We start from the raw sequence: 16,499 nt of genomic DNA, 5'->3' as shown, positions 1-16,499 counted from the left end.
TCTCGATTATTTCCAGATGATTCCGATCTCGTACGAAGACAAGACGACATTCTGTACGACATACCAGTGCCGACCAGTCTACCGAGTCTATCAGAAGCGAAACGTAATAATTCCAGTGGCAATAGTTACAACAGCGGAGACATTTATAACCGGATGTATTCGGATAGAGGTAAGAGGAATATTTTTTTTTAGAAATTTAGCAGTAGCGGACACCATCCTTCATAACTGGTACCAAATAGTTTTTCATGAAAAGTTCCTAAGGCCGATACAAATATTAAATTCATTTTATGTCCGACAGCTCTTAGAAAACACGAGGGGGGGAATAAAAAAAATAACAAGGAAACGAAAAAAGCCTGAAATGGGAATAATTGCATGAAAAATTTGGAATTTTAATGGAAAATGATAGCAAAAAATGTTTAGAGAAATCAAAGAATATGAATATTTGTAATACACCCAATATTTTTTTTACACGGTTGGTATTTAATAATTTCTCGGTTAAGCTGAACTTTCACAGCTTCCGAAATACCACCTGAATTTTCTTTGATTTTTCGTGAATTCTTTCGTGGGGTGAACTCATAGTCTCATTGACGCTCAAGTTCATAATCGACAAAAACCCAACCGTGTAAAAAAAGAACTGGGTGTATATTTATGCAGTAATGAACTTAGCACAAACTTTATATAATTTAAAAAATACTGGAGCTTATTTCCGTAGAAATTTTAGTTTTTCTTTTTGGGAAAGTTTTTGCTGATTGACTCTAAACTGTTGAAGCCATAACACCAACATTTTTTAAAGTACGGCTAGAATTATAAGCTTTTGTTTAAGTTAAGTATGAAGCTCAAATTGGTTGTACTGGGGCAATGGTCAGGTGTACTTTTGAAATCAGAGATGTGTTGTCTGAACATGGATGTTTTATGAAGGTTCGGAATTGCAGACTTCCCGGACTATACGGAATAGATAGGTGAAGTTTGAAGTAGAATCGGTGAAGCACGTCATATCATGCTCACGTTCCTAAAATTATTGAAATGCCATGCTACTTGTTAGCGGCATAGATACGGCCTCGGATAATCCCGTATAGAGAATGCAATGGACGTTGAACTTACTCATGCAAGAAATATGCGTGGATCAGCTGCGGGGATTTCTGTATAGTCGTAAGGAGGCCATTTCGGCTCATGCACTGCGATTGCTGCCTGGGCGCTTCGCAATCCTTACACGATCTGAGATGTATTATCAGGTGTATGCTGCAAAGCTAATCAAAGTTACACAATTTTTAAGCTATACGGCACTAGGATTGCTTTGTTTCTCAGCACCCATGTACATGGGGCATTCATTAAGTTGGATCCAATTTTCACCCACCCACTCTTGTGTTCTGAGCACCTTTTAGGGTACATGGGACAACGTTAAGGATCTACATCCTTGGCTTGAGCCCAAGTCTGATTCCAATCGACTTATTGTTCATTTCTCTGTTAGGGTTTTGCCGCCAGGCGATCCTGGGTCTGCCTCTGCTGCGATATCCTGCTAGATTCCAGCGCTTGCTTGCAGATTTCATCTCTGCTCTTACGTTGTCTGTGGCCGGCATACGCCCATTCACACTGTGGAGTTGCCGTTGATATTGGAGCGTCGATGACGCTCAGTATTCGGGATCCAGTTGTGAACCCACCAAGGCGACGATGGATCGGGTGATGTGCGTAGTTCGTTTCAGGGGCATTCTCGAGTCCCTTCGAAGCGCGCAGAGGGTTACGGCAAGGTGATGGTCTTTCGTGTCTGCTATTCAGCATCGCTTTGGAGGGAGTAATACGGAGGGCAGGGATTGACACGAGTGGTACGATTTTCACGAAGTCCGTCCAGTTATTTGGTTTCGCCGACGACATTGATATCATGGCACGTAACTTTGAGAAAATTGAGGAAGCCTACATCAGACTGAAAAGCGAAGCTAAACGGATTGGACTCGTCATCAACACGTCGAAGACGAAGTATATGATAGGAAGAGGATCAAGAGAGGTCAATGTAAGCCACCCACCACGAGTTTCTATCGGTGGTGACGAAATCGAGGTGGTTGGAGAATTCGTGTACTTAGGTGACCGCCCATAACGATACCAGCAGAGAAATTCGGAGACGCATCATGTCAGGAAATCGTACGTACTTTGGACTCCGCAAAACGCTTCGATCGAATAGAGTTCGCCGCCGTACCAAACCAACTATCTACAAAACGCTTATTAGACCGGTAGTTCTCTACAGACACGAGACCTGGACGATGCTCGTGGAGAACCAACGCGCACTGGGAGTTTTCGAAAGGAAAGTGCTGCGTACCATCTATGGTGGGGTGCAGATGGCGGACGTGCATTGCCAGGACAGGTTGGATTTCCATGTTCTATGTTGATCTTGATCCGCCGTCCGACGTTGGCTGGCTTTGGTTTCGACCTTCTCCACTGTTTGCCCGGCTACCGTGGAGTTGGAGTTAGTTGAGTGGGAGCATACGACCAGGTCATTCAGTTTACTCTACCTGGTAGAGCGTTGTGGCGTTAGTAGAGCAGTATCATCATCTCGTTCGATTGCTCTATGGAGGTATACTGCTAGAGCGGTCCATGATTTGATCGACTACGATGGGAATTAGCAACAGAAGTATAATACATGCACCTTTGTACTCACTCACGATTCCGTGGTCAGTCAGTACCAAATGGAGAGACTCGAGGGACTGGAGGGACTTGAAATTAAATGACCTGCTCCAGCATTATGCAAAGCGTGACAGAATAGTTCTCACATGATCGTCCGAGGCGGAATCCTACCTGCGGCCGTCGGAGGATTGTCAACCTTTCTCTATATCTGAATTGGGAGAGGTTTTCAAAACTTGAAGAAGTTGTTGTAAGTTGTCGATACAACGTTTCAGCTGATCAGCTGGATCGATGAGTGACCGATAAGTCGCGTCTTTATCTTTCATCCACGAATTTGTCCTTGCTCCATTCAGGCGTCGTGAAATATCGAAGAGGAAATTAATATCGCCGGTTGTTGCGGATTTCCTACCATCGTCGGCCGGGGAGCCCTCCTGCGCCCGCTTATCATGTCTGCAGGCAGAACCATTTGACTTACTTCCCAAACCCGGTTATAGTTGGCAGGACTAGTATTTGGTTCCTCTGGAAATGGATCAGCTGAAAACGGACATCATGCCTTCTTGAGTCCGTAATAAACGCAGCACTGACATCGCTTTTGACTATCATCTTCTAATTGGCGACAACGCATTGCTCGGATTCAGCGATGTCTGGAGAGGCTCGGGCGACAAATCAAAATAGACTGTCCAAAAGATTCAGCTGTGACGAAATCGTTCGTTGAAAATCTTAGAACTCGGGTAGTGGATGTTCTGGAAGGTGGCAGCGTAGAAAATAAGTCGGAAATGAAGAATGCTTTTATCGAAATCGGCTAGAAAAACTTGGGTGCGCTGCTCACTCAGCGAAAAGAATGTATTACAGATGTAACCCGATGGAAGATCGAGGAGCGCAGAGAGGTAAACGGTGAGGAAAGTGAAGAATCAGAGAAATAAAGTAGATTCCTTCAACGGTATGTATTCCTGTAAGTGGGAGTCGGGTGCTACTGCAAACAGGACAGGCGGGCATGGGTGACCGATGAAGAAAGGATGCCTGCAGCAACCGGAGATTATTGCCTCAGTTGCTCTTTGACTTCGACAGGTGAAGTGTTGGTTCGAGAACTTCGAACAGCGTCTTCAAGTCTCAGCTAGTGTTCTTCAAAAACCACCCATCCGAGGCATACAATTTGAAGTATTGGCTAATGATCACGAAACGCTATATTAAAGCCTGCCCACGTTAAATTTCGGACACTTAGGTACTGTCCAATTGATTTGTCGCCATTTTTATCAATTTGAGCGTGTTCAAAACATCCGAGAGCAGCACATAAAGCAGACAGATTCAGCTGTTATGTAAATTGATCGTGTCAGTGGTTTGTGAAAATTTTCAAAAATTGCCTGATGAGATGGGTGTTTGAAATTTAACGTGGACAGGCTTTAGTACTATGACGCTCGTTTATGCTAAGTGGGCTCAAGGGCCTGACCGTTTGCTGTTTTGCGGCGTCTCACCAATCACCATCGAAGTCAGCAGGACCAGGTGGTTGAGTGTCAACAGGAACAGCTTTGCAGTAGCCGGACGATCGGAGGATTTAAATATCTTGACAGTCTGATATCAGCAGATAACGAAATTGGTATCGACGTGGAACCACGAGCTAGGGATAACTTTGCGAGTTATCAAAATATTTGGAAACCCAATCGGATTGATCCACGCATCAAAGTTCGAGTGTACCTCTCGATCTTGAAACGTGTTGAGTATATAGGCAAAGCTAACGCAGATGATGTTTAAAATTTATAATTCGGACGACCATTCAGCTGGATTTGGTATGCCGAGCAACATAAAAGCCATCAAATACCGATAACATTATGTAGATGTTCGAGACCATAGGTGGAAATGGGTAGGCCACATATTGCAAGGGAGCTTTATACGGAATCTGTAAACAAGAGTCCCCTTAATATGCGTGACCTGATAGGATATAGAATATTTATGCCGATAGATATATATGCTGTTATTTTCATTTGAAATACTCTTGGTGACTAATGTATGGTCTATTAATGGTATATTTCGTACCTACAATTTTTTTTCGCCCCCTCAATATCTTTGGAAAATTGAAAGGGGGGGAGGTGACATAAAATAAATTTAATATTTTTATCGGCCTAATTTTGAGAAAAAACAGCGTTGAATGTCTTTCGCCATACAAATTTCTGGCGGTTAACTCATGCTGGCTATTTGCGCATATACGATAATGCCTGGATGCGGAAGCGGTGGGTAGAAAATCAGTCACTGCCAATAATTCATTTTTGTTTGCGTACTTAACTAATAGGAAACATGTTATCACAAAACTGTAAAAAAAATAAAGTCATCCTGAGAACCAATTTTTGACGAGACAAAGTTCGCCGGGTCAGCTAATATTAAATACATAGGATTCTGTTTTTACACGTTGTTTTTTTTCGCTCGTATTTTTGATCGTGTGGCTTCCAATTTGCTACCAAAATCTTTGCAAGATGTTTCAAAAAATCCTGAACAACTCAAAGAAAAATCACAAGGTAATTAATATGCGTTAAACATTATGGATGGGTGCAACATTGAGAAAGTGTAAATCGTGTAAAAACAGAATCCAGTGTAAACATGACATGTGAACTTTGATAAATCTCGTTATCTGATGATGGTATCAAACGCATGTGTTCGGAATATGGTGTAAAATGCTCTTGTGAAAAAAAGAAAGAAAACTCCTATTCCCGCTTTTTAGGTAATGGTCAGTCGATTAAATATGAGTTCATGGAGCGTTCATTTATTACGTAGCGCTTAGAGGAGAAAAGGAAATATGGCTAAAGTGTTATAATCCATACACGATTTTCAGATACTTCATGCAAAATGTGCTACAAAGGGGAGGGGAGGGGGGTGGGTATGAAAATTGTCAATTATTGTGCTACGTAATTAATAGGTGATTTTCAGTATTTTTTTTTTGTTTCATTAACTCATGATCATTTTGTGATTTCAGTAACTCATGATCAGCATACTAATTTTGATTATTATCTATTTTAGATTACATATATTTAACAGCAACTACGCAAATCGTGGAAGGAACTATGATATATGCATACAAAGGTGAAAATCTTAACCTAACGTGCATCATAAATCACAACTACGATCGTCGGCCGAATCATGTTATATGGTATCACCAGAATGATGTAACGAAACCAACTAAAAATCTTAAAATATATGTAATTCAAAATTCAAATTTGGGAAAAAAAATCTTCTTTTCAGATCGTTTCCTACGACTCGTTGCGCAAGAGAGATAAAACGCATTTGAACAGTATCACATCCTACCACGTGATACGAAACGTCGACTTTGACGACTCTGGCAATTACACGTGCGCTCCGGAATTATATGGCGCTGCCAGTACCATCGTTCAAATTTTGGACGGTAAGTTGCTCAAATCCATCCTAAATTAGTTGGCTAATGAACTCTCTTACTTGACAGATGACGAAGCACGAGGTGTGATAGCCGGAAATCTAGCCGGGGCTGGAAATGGATATCTTTCGAGAGTAACACCACTGGTGGCTATACTAGCCAGCATGCTGAGTTTATGCATATTTTATTGTCACCCTGACAAAGCGCGATAATGGCTGTATACTTCGATATCAAGATTGTAAATAATTTAACACCTTAGGTTATTGAAAATTCAAATCCTGCTACTTGTATTATTAGAATTTGGAAGAATGCAATGATGCCCATGTATAGTAAGGTAACCAAAATAGTTGACTCCCTAGTAGGAGAATTTTGAACATGCTGCCATAAGTCGAAGAAATTTCCAATATTTTAAATTCCCATTAGACTGGCCCAGCTTAGTATGGGGAGAAAAAAATGTTGTCGAATTCCATGGGCACCCCCCAGAATTGTGTCTTTGAGTGAGAGAATCAATCTCTGAAAATTTCAGCTGAATTGCTATGATTTGAAGTTTGTATGAGGATATCAGCCCAAATATATAGGAAAATACACCTCCGTCACTCATTCGATCTGGAAATTGGTTCTGATTGCTCGATTGACCACAGAATTGCAAAAACGGCAGTAGGTATGCTACAGAACAATTTCACAGAACATTGTATGATGATTAAATGAACTTTTATATAGTTTTCGGCTGATTTATTAGGAGCTGAATTGTGTATTTTTGGATATATTGATCGAATCGGCCTGTGGCCTGTGCAGTCTGCGGAGGTTCCGCAAATCGTCCTCCACTTCATCGATTCACCTTGCCCGCTGTGCACCTCGCCTCCTTGTTCCCGTCGGATCGTTGTCGAGAACCATTTTCACCGAATTACTGTCCGACATTCTGGCTACGTGCCCGGCTCACCGTACTCTTCCGATTTTCACGGTGTGAACGATGGCTGGTTCTCCCAACACCTGATGCAACTCGTGGTTCATTCGTCTCCTCCACGTACCGTCCGCCATGATCTGTACCCCACCATTGATGGTACGCAGCACTTTCCTTTCGAAAACTCCCAGTGCGCGTTGGTCCTACACGAGCATCGTCCAGGTCTCGTGTCCGTAGAGAACTACCGGTCTAATAAGCGTTTTGAAGATAGTCAGTTTGGTACGGCGGCGAACTCTATTCGATCGGAGCGTTTTGCGGAGTTCAAAGTACGTACCTACGTACGATTTTCTGCCATGATGCGTCTCCGAATTTCTCTGCGGGTATCGTTATCGGAGGTCAACAGTGTGCCCAAGTACACGAATTCTTCAACCACCTCGATTTCGTCACCACCAATACAAACTCGTGGTGGGTGGCTTACGTTGTCCTTTCTTGAGCCTCTTCATATCATGTACTTCGTCTTCGACGTGTTAATGACTAGTCCAATCCGTTTAGCTTCGCTTTTCAGTCTGATGTAGGATTCCTCCATCTTCTCAAAGTTACGTGCCACAATATCAATATCGTCGGCGAAACCAAATAACTGGACGAACTTCGTGAAAATCGTACCACTCGTGTTAATCCCTGCCCTTCGTATTACTCCCTCCAAAGCGATGTTGAATAGCAGACACGAAAGACCATCACCTTGCCGTGCCCCTCTGCGCGTTTCGAAGGGACTTGAGAATGCCCCTGAAACTCGAACTACGCACATCACCCGATCCATCGTTGCCTTGGTCAACCTTATCAGTTTATCCGGAAATCCGTTTTCGTGCATTAGCTGCCATAGCTGGTCCCGATCGATTGTATCATATGGATATGCGGCTTTGAAGTCGATAAATAGAAGATGTGTGGGCACGTTGTATTCGCGGCATTTCTGCAAAGGTCAACTCCAGGGGCTTTATTGTTTTTCAGCCGGCCGATCTCCTCCTGGATTTCCTGGAGATTCAGAGCCGGAAGTCGTATGTCCTGCGCGTGCTCCTAGGGCCACCGTTGTCTGCCACATCGCCATTCAGGTGCTCGTAGTGCTGCCGCCACCTTTGGATCACCTCATGCTCGTTCGTAAGAAGGTTCCCGTTTATGTCCTTACACATATCGGGCTGTGGTACGTGGCCCTTACGTGAACGGTTTAACTTCTCATAGAGCTTTCGTGCGTTATTAGCGCGGTACAGTTGCTCCGTCTCTTCACGGTCTCGATCTTCCTGCTGGTGCTTTTTCCTCCGAAAAATCGAGTTTTGTGTGTTCCACGCCCGTTTGTATCGTGCCTCGTTCGCCCTCGTGCGGTGTTGCAACAATCTCGTCCATGCTGCATTCGTATCTTCCACTAACTGCTCACACTCGCCGTCATACCAGTCGTTTCTCTGATTCGGGGCCACCGTGCCAAGTGCAGCGGCTGCGGTGCTTCTAATGGCGGATCGAATATCTCTCCAGCCATCTTCAAGAGACGCGCCTAGCTGCTCTTCCGTTGGTAGTGCCACTTCCAGCTGCTGCGCGTATCCTTGGGCTAGTCTACCGTCTTGTAGCCGCCCAACGTTTAGCTGCGGCGGACGACTCCGACGCGTGTTGTACACCGTCGAGAGTTTTGAGCGCAGACATACTGCAACGAGGTAGTGGTCGGATTCAATATTTGCACTGCGGTAAGTGCGTACGTTCGTGATGTCGGAAAAGAATTTACCGTGGATTAGAACGTGGTCGATTTGGTTTTCCGTTTCTTGATTAGGTTATTTCCATGTGGCCTTGCGGGGAAGAAAGTGCTTCGGACTACCATTCCGCGGGAGGCTGCAAAGTTTATGCATCGTTGGCCGTTGTCGTTCGATGCGGTATGCAGGCTATCCGGTCCGATGACCGATCTATACATTTCCTCCATTCCTACCTGAGCGCTCATGTCGCCGATGACGATTTCAACATCCCGCAGTGAGCATCCATCGTATATCTGCTTCAGCTGTGCGTAGAACGCTTCTTTCTCGTCGTCGGGTCTCCCTTCGTGTGAGCAGTGCACGTTGATGATGCTATGGTTGAAGAAAAGGCCTTTTATCCTCAGCTTGCACATCCTTGCGTTGATTGGCTGCCACCCAGTCAAGCGTTGGCGCATCTTGCCCAGCACTATAAAGCCGGTTCCCTGCTCGTTGGTGATGCCACAGCTGTGGTAGAAGGTAGCCGCTCGATGCCCGCTTTTCCACACTTTCTGTCATGTCCAGCAGATTTCCTGCAGCGCTACGCCGTCGAAGTTGCGGGCATGTAATTCCTGTCGCAACCTGCGAAGCCTAGCGACTTGAAGTTCCATGTTCCAAGCTTCCAATCGTGATCCTATATTCATCGCCTATTGTATTGAGTCGTATTATCTTCTATGTCGTTCGTAATGGTTGTTTTTATAGGCGGCTAATTGGGCCTGCGCAAACCTCCTGTCTCGTCGGAGGGCCGTCTTGTCAGGTCTGTTTAGCGTCCCATTTAAAACCAGGACTAGGGCTTGCACGCTTTGAGCGACACACGGTTGCTTTGGCGGAGCCTACTTGCGGATACATGCAGCTTTTTATAGAAGTTAAACAGAGCCCTCTGTCAAACCCCACCACATCCTAGGCAGGCACCACAACCTGGAGAGGCGCCAATCCCTTGGACGTAGTCCCTGCTGCCCGACCACCACTAATGAACCCACGTTGATTGCCAGTGACCATGCAGCAAAGCATTCAAATGACCGCAAATGATGATGATGATGATGATACTACCATCTATTGTAGCAAGGCACCTGCCGATAGCACTGGCCATATCTGACAAACGATTTGATCATGATTATACTATTGTTTGTATTTCATCAAACTCCTGTGTGAAGGGCCAAAAATGGGTTGGTGGTTCCATAAGCAGAGACACTTATGCGAATCCACGGGATGAATAGAGAATTTCCTTCCAGGAGAAAGTTCTTACATACAATAATTTAATCTAGCCCTCGTTTCCCAGATTGACCCAATAGATGGGGAGAAGAGCCCGCCCTTTATCCACGAGATGTTAACAATAGGAAGTTGGCGATTCCAATCTTCCCATCCAAATCCTTCAATCAGGTGCCCTGATGGCTTTTTTTTAAGTTTATAATCATATAGTTGCAATATAATTTGGTAAAAATATATGATGGAATTCTCTCACCAAGTTTCAATTCGTTTGTCCTGGATGACCTTTCTTCAACAACAGCTAGTTTTAGATTTATGCTGTCGTCAGAGATGGAAAACCAATAGTTCCTGGTTTAATTCGGGGAATATGCTTCATTCTGGCTCAAGGATCGAAAAATAGTCTTCTTGATTTCTGAAAAGATGAAATAAAAAGACGGAGAGCAGTATCACACATAATAACATGAGCAGATGTATAAAAAAATAGATTATCATAAAAAAATTTCAAATGAACAAACATACTTTTTATACATTTAAAAGAGACAAATGAAATATAGCTATATGGACAAATAACATAACGATGAAAATAAACATAGGAATATATGAATTCTCGTAGTATCAAAAATCCACTCTACATAGTTAACTAATCAATCGAATGCTGAAAATTATACCAAATTTTTACTTACAACATCTCCACATTTTCCGTGCTTGGAAGCGTTTTTTAATTTTTCCCGTCAGAACACAATTTATTAAAATTGCTTACCACAAATTTTCGCGGATAGTGAATGAGTAGTGAAAATGAAGGAACGGAAGAAAAAATCATCAAGAAAGCCGATTTTCCTTTATCTCGCAGGTTCATTCAAGAGAAAAGAGGAATTATTCAAAGATGGTTTTCACCACAAACTACGAAACATTCTCCATCGACCAGAAAATTGCATTGATACTTCGGCGGTGCACTAGTCGAAGAAAACTGACGAAAAACTACGCAGAAGAAACTTTAATTCTCGCTTAACCAAGGACCCAAGTAACACTCCTTTCATGAATTAATTTAAATAGCGCAATCAACAGAACAACATGAATGCTATTGATTGCAGTATTCAAACTAATTCATGAAAAAATGTCACCTAGGTCCCCTTGAAAAGTTAAGCGAGAATTAATTCCTCGTCCGATTCTGAAACTAGGTATGGTGATAGGTAACGATGATAACGGCGATCTGCAGGATCTTTGTGCGCATGCGAAGTTAAGGACTCCTACAAACTTCTTGGTTCTACTGGAACCATTCGGTTAAATGCACGAAAATGTTAAAAATAGAACTAAAATGAAGGACACGCCAAGTTTAAATGAAATCACAGAAACATGATTCAAAATGTTTTTCAATGTAAGCAAAAAACTACATTACAGTGATTACAGGTCTAGAAGAATGATATGATTTAATTTCGGAAATCCAGGAAAACATTGTTACGGTGGTCAGGTTCAAGTTGTTTCAACAAAAAAAAAATTAACCATGCCGAATCCTTCTCAGTTCATATCTATTGAAGCTCCAAATGGATACTGAGCCGCATGTGCCTAAGTGCCTACCGAGCTATAGTGAAATTACTAAGTGATGAGATGGCGGATAAACCTTATTGAATTTAACATCTATGCAACTTTTTTGATATGACAATAATTCTAACAGTGCCTGAAACCAACAGCTTCAATGAATGAAGATCACTTCTTTTTCCATGAAAGTTGTTGGTTTAGATCACTTTCACAGTACATGACTAATATGTCTGCTGGGCCGACTAATGTATAATAATAAATTAAAATAAAATTAAATTCAAAATTGTTTTGGAACCCCCATATTGAAATAATATGTATGTATGTTAACAACCATCCTGACTCAAGTCTTATTCTGCATGTGGTGTCATCCAACAGCACAGTCAATTTTACATGCTGCCTTCAATTCTATTAAAGGTTCCAAGGGGAGGGGAAGATGGTATCGTAAACGAATAGAAAGCATCTCCTTCAATAGTGTAACCCAAAAACTAACAAAAAATACGCTGTACATGGGATGGTTTGTTTGGAGCATGAGACATTTATTACAGCTATGAGGAAAAGTACTTAGTCGTAACTTTAAGCCCCTTCCAATCAAATTACATAACATTATTTGCGTTTATTTTTAGAACGGTTAAGAACGGTGCCAGCAAAAGTGGTACATGTCACATTGAGTTACAGGAGACGCATTTTCCAGAAAACTTCAACTAATAAATTCAAATTGACAATGCAACTCAACCATACCAACATGTAATTAGTGCTGTGCCTCTTTAGTGAGAAAGTTTTTTCACACATTTCAAGTTTATTGCAACAAAATGCATATGTAATACTGCCCACTATTAATGGGAACAAAACGCAACATAAACCGAAAATCGTTGTCGGTAAAAGTGGTACATGTATAAATTTTAATATTATTCTAAACGGTAGTGAACCATTATGAAAATCAGAATAGTGTAAAATTCTGTTGCAAACACCTGAATTTATCTTTTTAATTTTTTTATTAGCTAATTTTAGTGAGTACAACTGTAATTGTACCACTTTTACTGGCAACCACGGTTCATTTGATACTCATTTGATACTTTGTTCCTGTTTCCAAATTGAGAAGCTTGAGAAGAAGAAGAATTTCAATTTTGATTACTTACATCTCGTCATCATCATAACGGGTGTCCTTATTCGTAATAGTGCAGGTAACTCTTATCGAAAATATTATTTTAATATTTGGAATATAATTTTGTAGTTTAAATATAATAAATAAAACGACTGATATGAAAATGATGAATATTATGATTTTGAACAATTTGATATATGCAATTTTACAATATGCAGAACAGGTAGAATGAACTGAATATTTAAAATCAAATCGATGCTAAACCACCAGAAACATTATAGCGGATATGGTTGTTCTTTTGAAACCTCATACAGCACTACAATAAGTTTTTGTTGGGGTTTTCTGATTGGATAGATAAAAACCCAAATTTATCCCCAAGTGGTGATTATGCCTTTCTCGATTCGATATGTTGGATTCGAATTAATGTTGTAAATGCTGTGCTAATTGCCTACATCTTGGCGGTTAAAATATTTAATGCAACTCTATCACGCTGCTTATAAATTACTCAATAATTGAGTAATTTTTAAGCAATTATTATGAGAGTAATGGATTGCGTCATGGCTAAATTGATTAATGACTTAAAGTGTGCATGTAAACAGCGTATTTGTTAAAAGAAAATAGAAATATTATTCAAATCGAATGAGTTATTAGCAAACAAAAACAATAGTGTCCAACTAGAAAAGTTTCTCCGTCGAATGAAACTAGTTGCACTCGAATCGGTCAAGTCCTTCTATATGAAACGTGTTTAACAATAAAAAATTCCCGGGGCTACACATACACACACACACACAGTCAGACATGTGCTCAGTTTTTCGAGCTGAGTCGATTGGTATATAACACTATGGGTCTCCGAGCCTTCTATCAAAATTTGGCTTTTGGAGTGAAATTATAGCCTTCTGGTACAACTTTGTTGTACGAGAAAGGCAAAAAGTTCTCGACATCGTTCGAACGGTAGAATATTTTAAATATGGATTATTGCTCTTATAAAACCACGAATTATATGCGTACGCGTATTTGTTACCGCTTTTAAAGCCGCTTTTTTCCTCGAAATCCAAGCTTTCTTAACAATCAAGCCCGTCAACATGAGCATCAATTATATTAGTTACACTCTGTCTCAATGAACAATGTCATATAAGCACAATGAATATCAAAATATTTTTTTAAATTCATGTAAATCACATTTCGCTATGTAAAAAAATCATTCTAAAAGAAAAATTAGATGGATCTTACTTGCATAGTAGCTGTCGTCTTTACTTTCCCCGGGAGAGTTGTTGAAGACTTGTACAGGACGTTCACTGTTGTAGTGGGCATCAGGGCGTTCGCTTTGATTTGGCTTCATTGGAAAGTGCTGGGTACACCCGGACTATTTACCAGTTTACATCGCGGAATCCCACTATGGTACCTCCATAACTCTTCATTCCTGTAATAGACGGCGGTTGGTAGTAGTTTTATCCAGTTCGACGAGCATCTGTTGCGTAAAATTCTCCAGAACTGGGTCCTTGGGCGGGGCTAATGTAAAGCAAACTTCGTCCAGCTGCTAACTTCAAAATAAATCCGGTTCATTTCAAGATCCTCATTTTAGCTTATTTTTTCGTGCTTTCAATTTATGCAGCACTTTTGACGGGAGCAAACGTTTTCACGTTCGTATTCTTGCACAGCTTGCTCTGATCTCTAGCATTCAAATGACCGCAAATAGACATAAATTGATGGAAATAGTTAAACCTAGCCCCCTAAAGTGCTATTTTAACCACTCTTATGTGTTTTTGTCATTATTGTAATGCGCAAGAATAGGACCACCAACACTAGGTGGATTAATCTGGGTTTTTCTATATGCATTTTGACAGTTGTTGGCACTGTTACGTACCACACTGGAATCACTCTGTGTCCTCAGTACAACTAAGGCATAAATGGTAACGGGATCAGTAGGTACAAATACCACAAAAGAAACATACTTTCAAATATGACATATTCGACTTGTGATAAAGATTTTTTCTTAATCATTGAAGAAGCTAAAACCAGGACACACATAAATTTATTGGCATTTATTTTTAATGATTAATTATAATAAAACTGCGTGAGTAGTATAGATGGAAAGGGAGAAAGGTAGCACTTTCTTTCTTGGTAAGTACATAACACATATCAAATATTGCAGAATTGCAGCTTTGATTAATGTTCACAGCATTATTATAGATATTGCAGTGTTCATTAATAGACAAATAACAAAAATAAATATGAATCAGATATTCACGCTAAAGCGAAATCCGCAATTTTCTCTACATAGCTGCATTTATCAGATGAAAGACAGTCATTTAGTTTTGTTAGACTTTCTCAGGTTAGATACGGACTTTTCTTACTGATTGTCGACGACTTTCGTTGCGACTTGACACTTTCCAAGCATTTGTTTCCCACGTTCTTTCCGATCTGACTATTAATCTGGATAAGACTCTCAGTCTGCTTCTTGTTGATCAATTGTTGAGTGAACCTTTTATCGCTGAGGAAAAGTGATGCAATAAGCACCTGGTTACACAAGGGACAGTTCTTGTACTTAACCATCGTTTCACGAATGCACTTTTCGCAGAAGGTGTGACCACAATTCACGATCACGGGTTTGTCGAAAAGCTCTGTCAGACAGATGGGACATTCCGGCTCGGTTAGTACCGTAAACGTTGTAGAACCTAAGAAATGTACGTCATGTAGTTATACAAGGTTATACAGAATTGATGGGACACAAAACGCAATTGCCATTATAATGAAAATGTTGTCTAGCTGAAACATTCTTGTATATAAAGTGAAAAAAAAATTGTTTTATATACTCTATTGGTAAATCTTGCGTTGAAAAAAACAATTGAACCTTGTTCAGCGTAGATTGCTAAAAATGCATAGAATTCATTTTGGAGTCGACCACAAGAAAAAAACACTGATTAATCTACCTAGCGGTTTTGGTGCCTTTGCCGTGCGACATAGATATCAGACAGACTGATAGTTTAGTCATTCTCGTCAATCTCTAGTAAGCTTTGCGGGAGTCTCTAGTTAGCTTTGCAAGAAAGGCATATGATTGCTAATCCGGAGATGATGAGTTCCGGGGTTTTCAGGTCTGAAACATTCTTGGCAAGATACGAAGTGGCGGGCATAGAAAAGCTTCCAGTAATGGAGTAATTGAACATGTACTTACACTAAAAATACGCGGAATGCTACAATAGATCTATAACTGGTTGCAATGGAAAAAAAAAGTTGAAAAGGCGGTCAAATTGCAGTTGGAATGTAGAGCCATAAGATAACAGGAATTAGCGTATCCCTTCTCGAGTGTTATACAAAAATGTTTCAGATATGTTCTATAAATTTCATTTGCTTTAGATTGCCTTTTTTAATGTAAATTGTAATGTTTCGCAATATTCGACTTCTACTGTATGGGTTTACAATTATTTACCTACCTCTGTTCCGGAGATTGTATCGGCAACAACTAACGAAGATTGGGGATTCAGAACAACACAAAACATCAGTCTCTATTACTGACATATTAGTCTCAACGGTAAGAAGTATATCAACAGGAGTACAATCTACGCACTTCCGATTAAATTAATTATTAGGTAACTTTCTTTTTAGTCACTTTTCAGTAAAACTTTAGAACACTGGAAATTTTATAAAGAAAAGTCTTCATACGGTGATACACTGACGACAGGCGAAGGCGATGTGCAACTCACTCAATGACTGAACCAATGAGCTAGACTGCGTGTGGTTGAAATTTGTAACTCAAACAGCCGGCCCTGTGTCGTGTGGGCAGGGATGCCAGGGAATATTTTCAAATGTCTTCACAGTCGAATAAAAATGTCTTCAAATGTCTTCAATATCAAAATTACGATTATCAGTGAGAAATTCCAAAATCCAACAAGTTTGTTATTTCAAGCATCTTCTTGTTTTTTGTAGCATTTATTTTTTAACACTCAAATTGTTAGAATTCAAGAGAATATTCCTTCAAATCTTCACGAGTAAGGGCGGATTTTTTTA

The 16,499-nt window shown here is 40.7% G+C and overlaps 2 protein-coding genes across 2 annotated transcripts in view; one reads left to right on the top strand and one right to left on the bottom strand.

The window, feature by feature from the left end:
* Positions 1 to 6,246, top strand: part of LOC134215206 (zwei Ig domain protein zig-8-like) — a 68,541-nt gene extending 62,295 nt beyond the window's left edge. Inside the window, exons 4-7 of the mRNA XM_062694433.1 lie at positions 17 to 169; positions 5,617 to 5,762; positions 5,839 to 5,998; positions 6,056 to 6,246. Coding sequence (XP_062550417.1) covers positions 17 to 169; positions 5,617 to 5,762; positions 5,839 to 5,998; positions 6,056 to 6,198 — 602 coding nt within the window. The 3' untranslated portion in view covers positions 6,199 to 6,246. The remainder of the gene's footprint in view (positions 1 to 16; positions 170 to 5,616; positions 5,763 to 5,838; positions 5,999 to 6,055) is intronic.
* Positions 6,247 to 14,525: 8,279 nt separating this feature from the next.
* Positions 14,526 to 16,216, bottom strand: LOC134215204 (E3 ubiquitin-protein ligase rnf8-like). The gene is made up of 2 exons (XM_062694432.1): positions 15,926 to 16,216; positions 14,526 to 15,169 (listed from the first exon to the last, which is right to left on the bottom strand). The coding sequence occupies exons 1-2, from the start codon at positions 16,008 to 16,010 to the stop codon at positions 14,823 to 14,825; spliced, it is 432 nt and encodes a 143-aa protein (XP_062550416.1). The 5' UTR covers positions 16,011 to 16,216; the 3' UTR covers positions 14,526 to 14,822.
* Positions 16,217 to 16,499: the final 283 nt, after the last annotated feature.

The sequence above is a fragment of the Armigeres subalbatus genome, chromosome 2 (genome assembly GCF_024139115.2).
Source record: "Armigeres subalbatus isolate Guangzhou_Male chromosome 2, GZ_Asu_2, whole genome shotgun sequence".
Taxonomy (NCBI): Eukaryota; Metazoa; Arthropoda; class Insecta; order Diptera; family Culicidae; genus Armigeres; species Armigeres subalbatus.
Note: the sequence above shows the minus strand (reverse complement) of the source record. Positions and strands in the feature narration are given on the sequence as shown.

What these genes read in the sequence shown, in the direction of transcription:
- LOC134215204 (XM_062694432.1), bottom strand. Translation starts at nt 16,010, where the DNA reads ATGTCAGTAATAGAGACTGATGTTTTGTGTTGTTCTGAATCCCCAATC. An exon ending in ATACAATCTCCGGAACAGAG is followed by an intron (nt 15,170 to 15,925) that starts GTAGGTAAATAA and finishes TACATTTCTTAG; the next exon opens with GTTCTACAACGTTTACGGTA.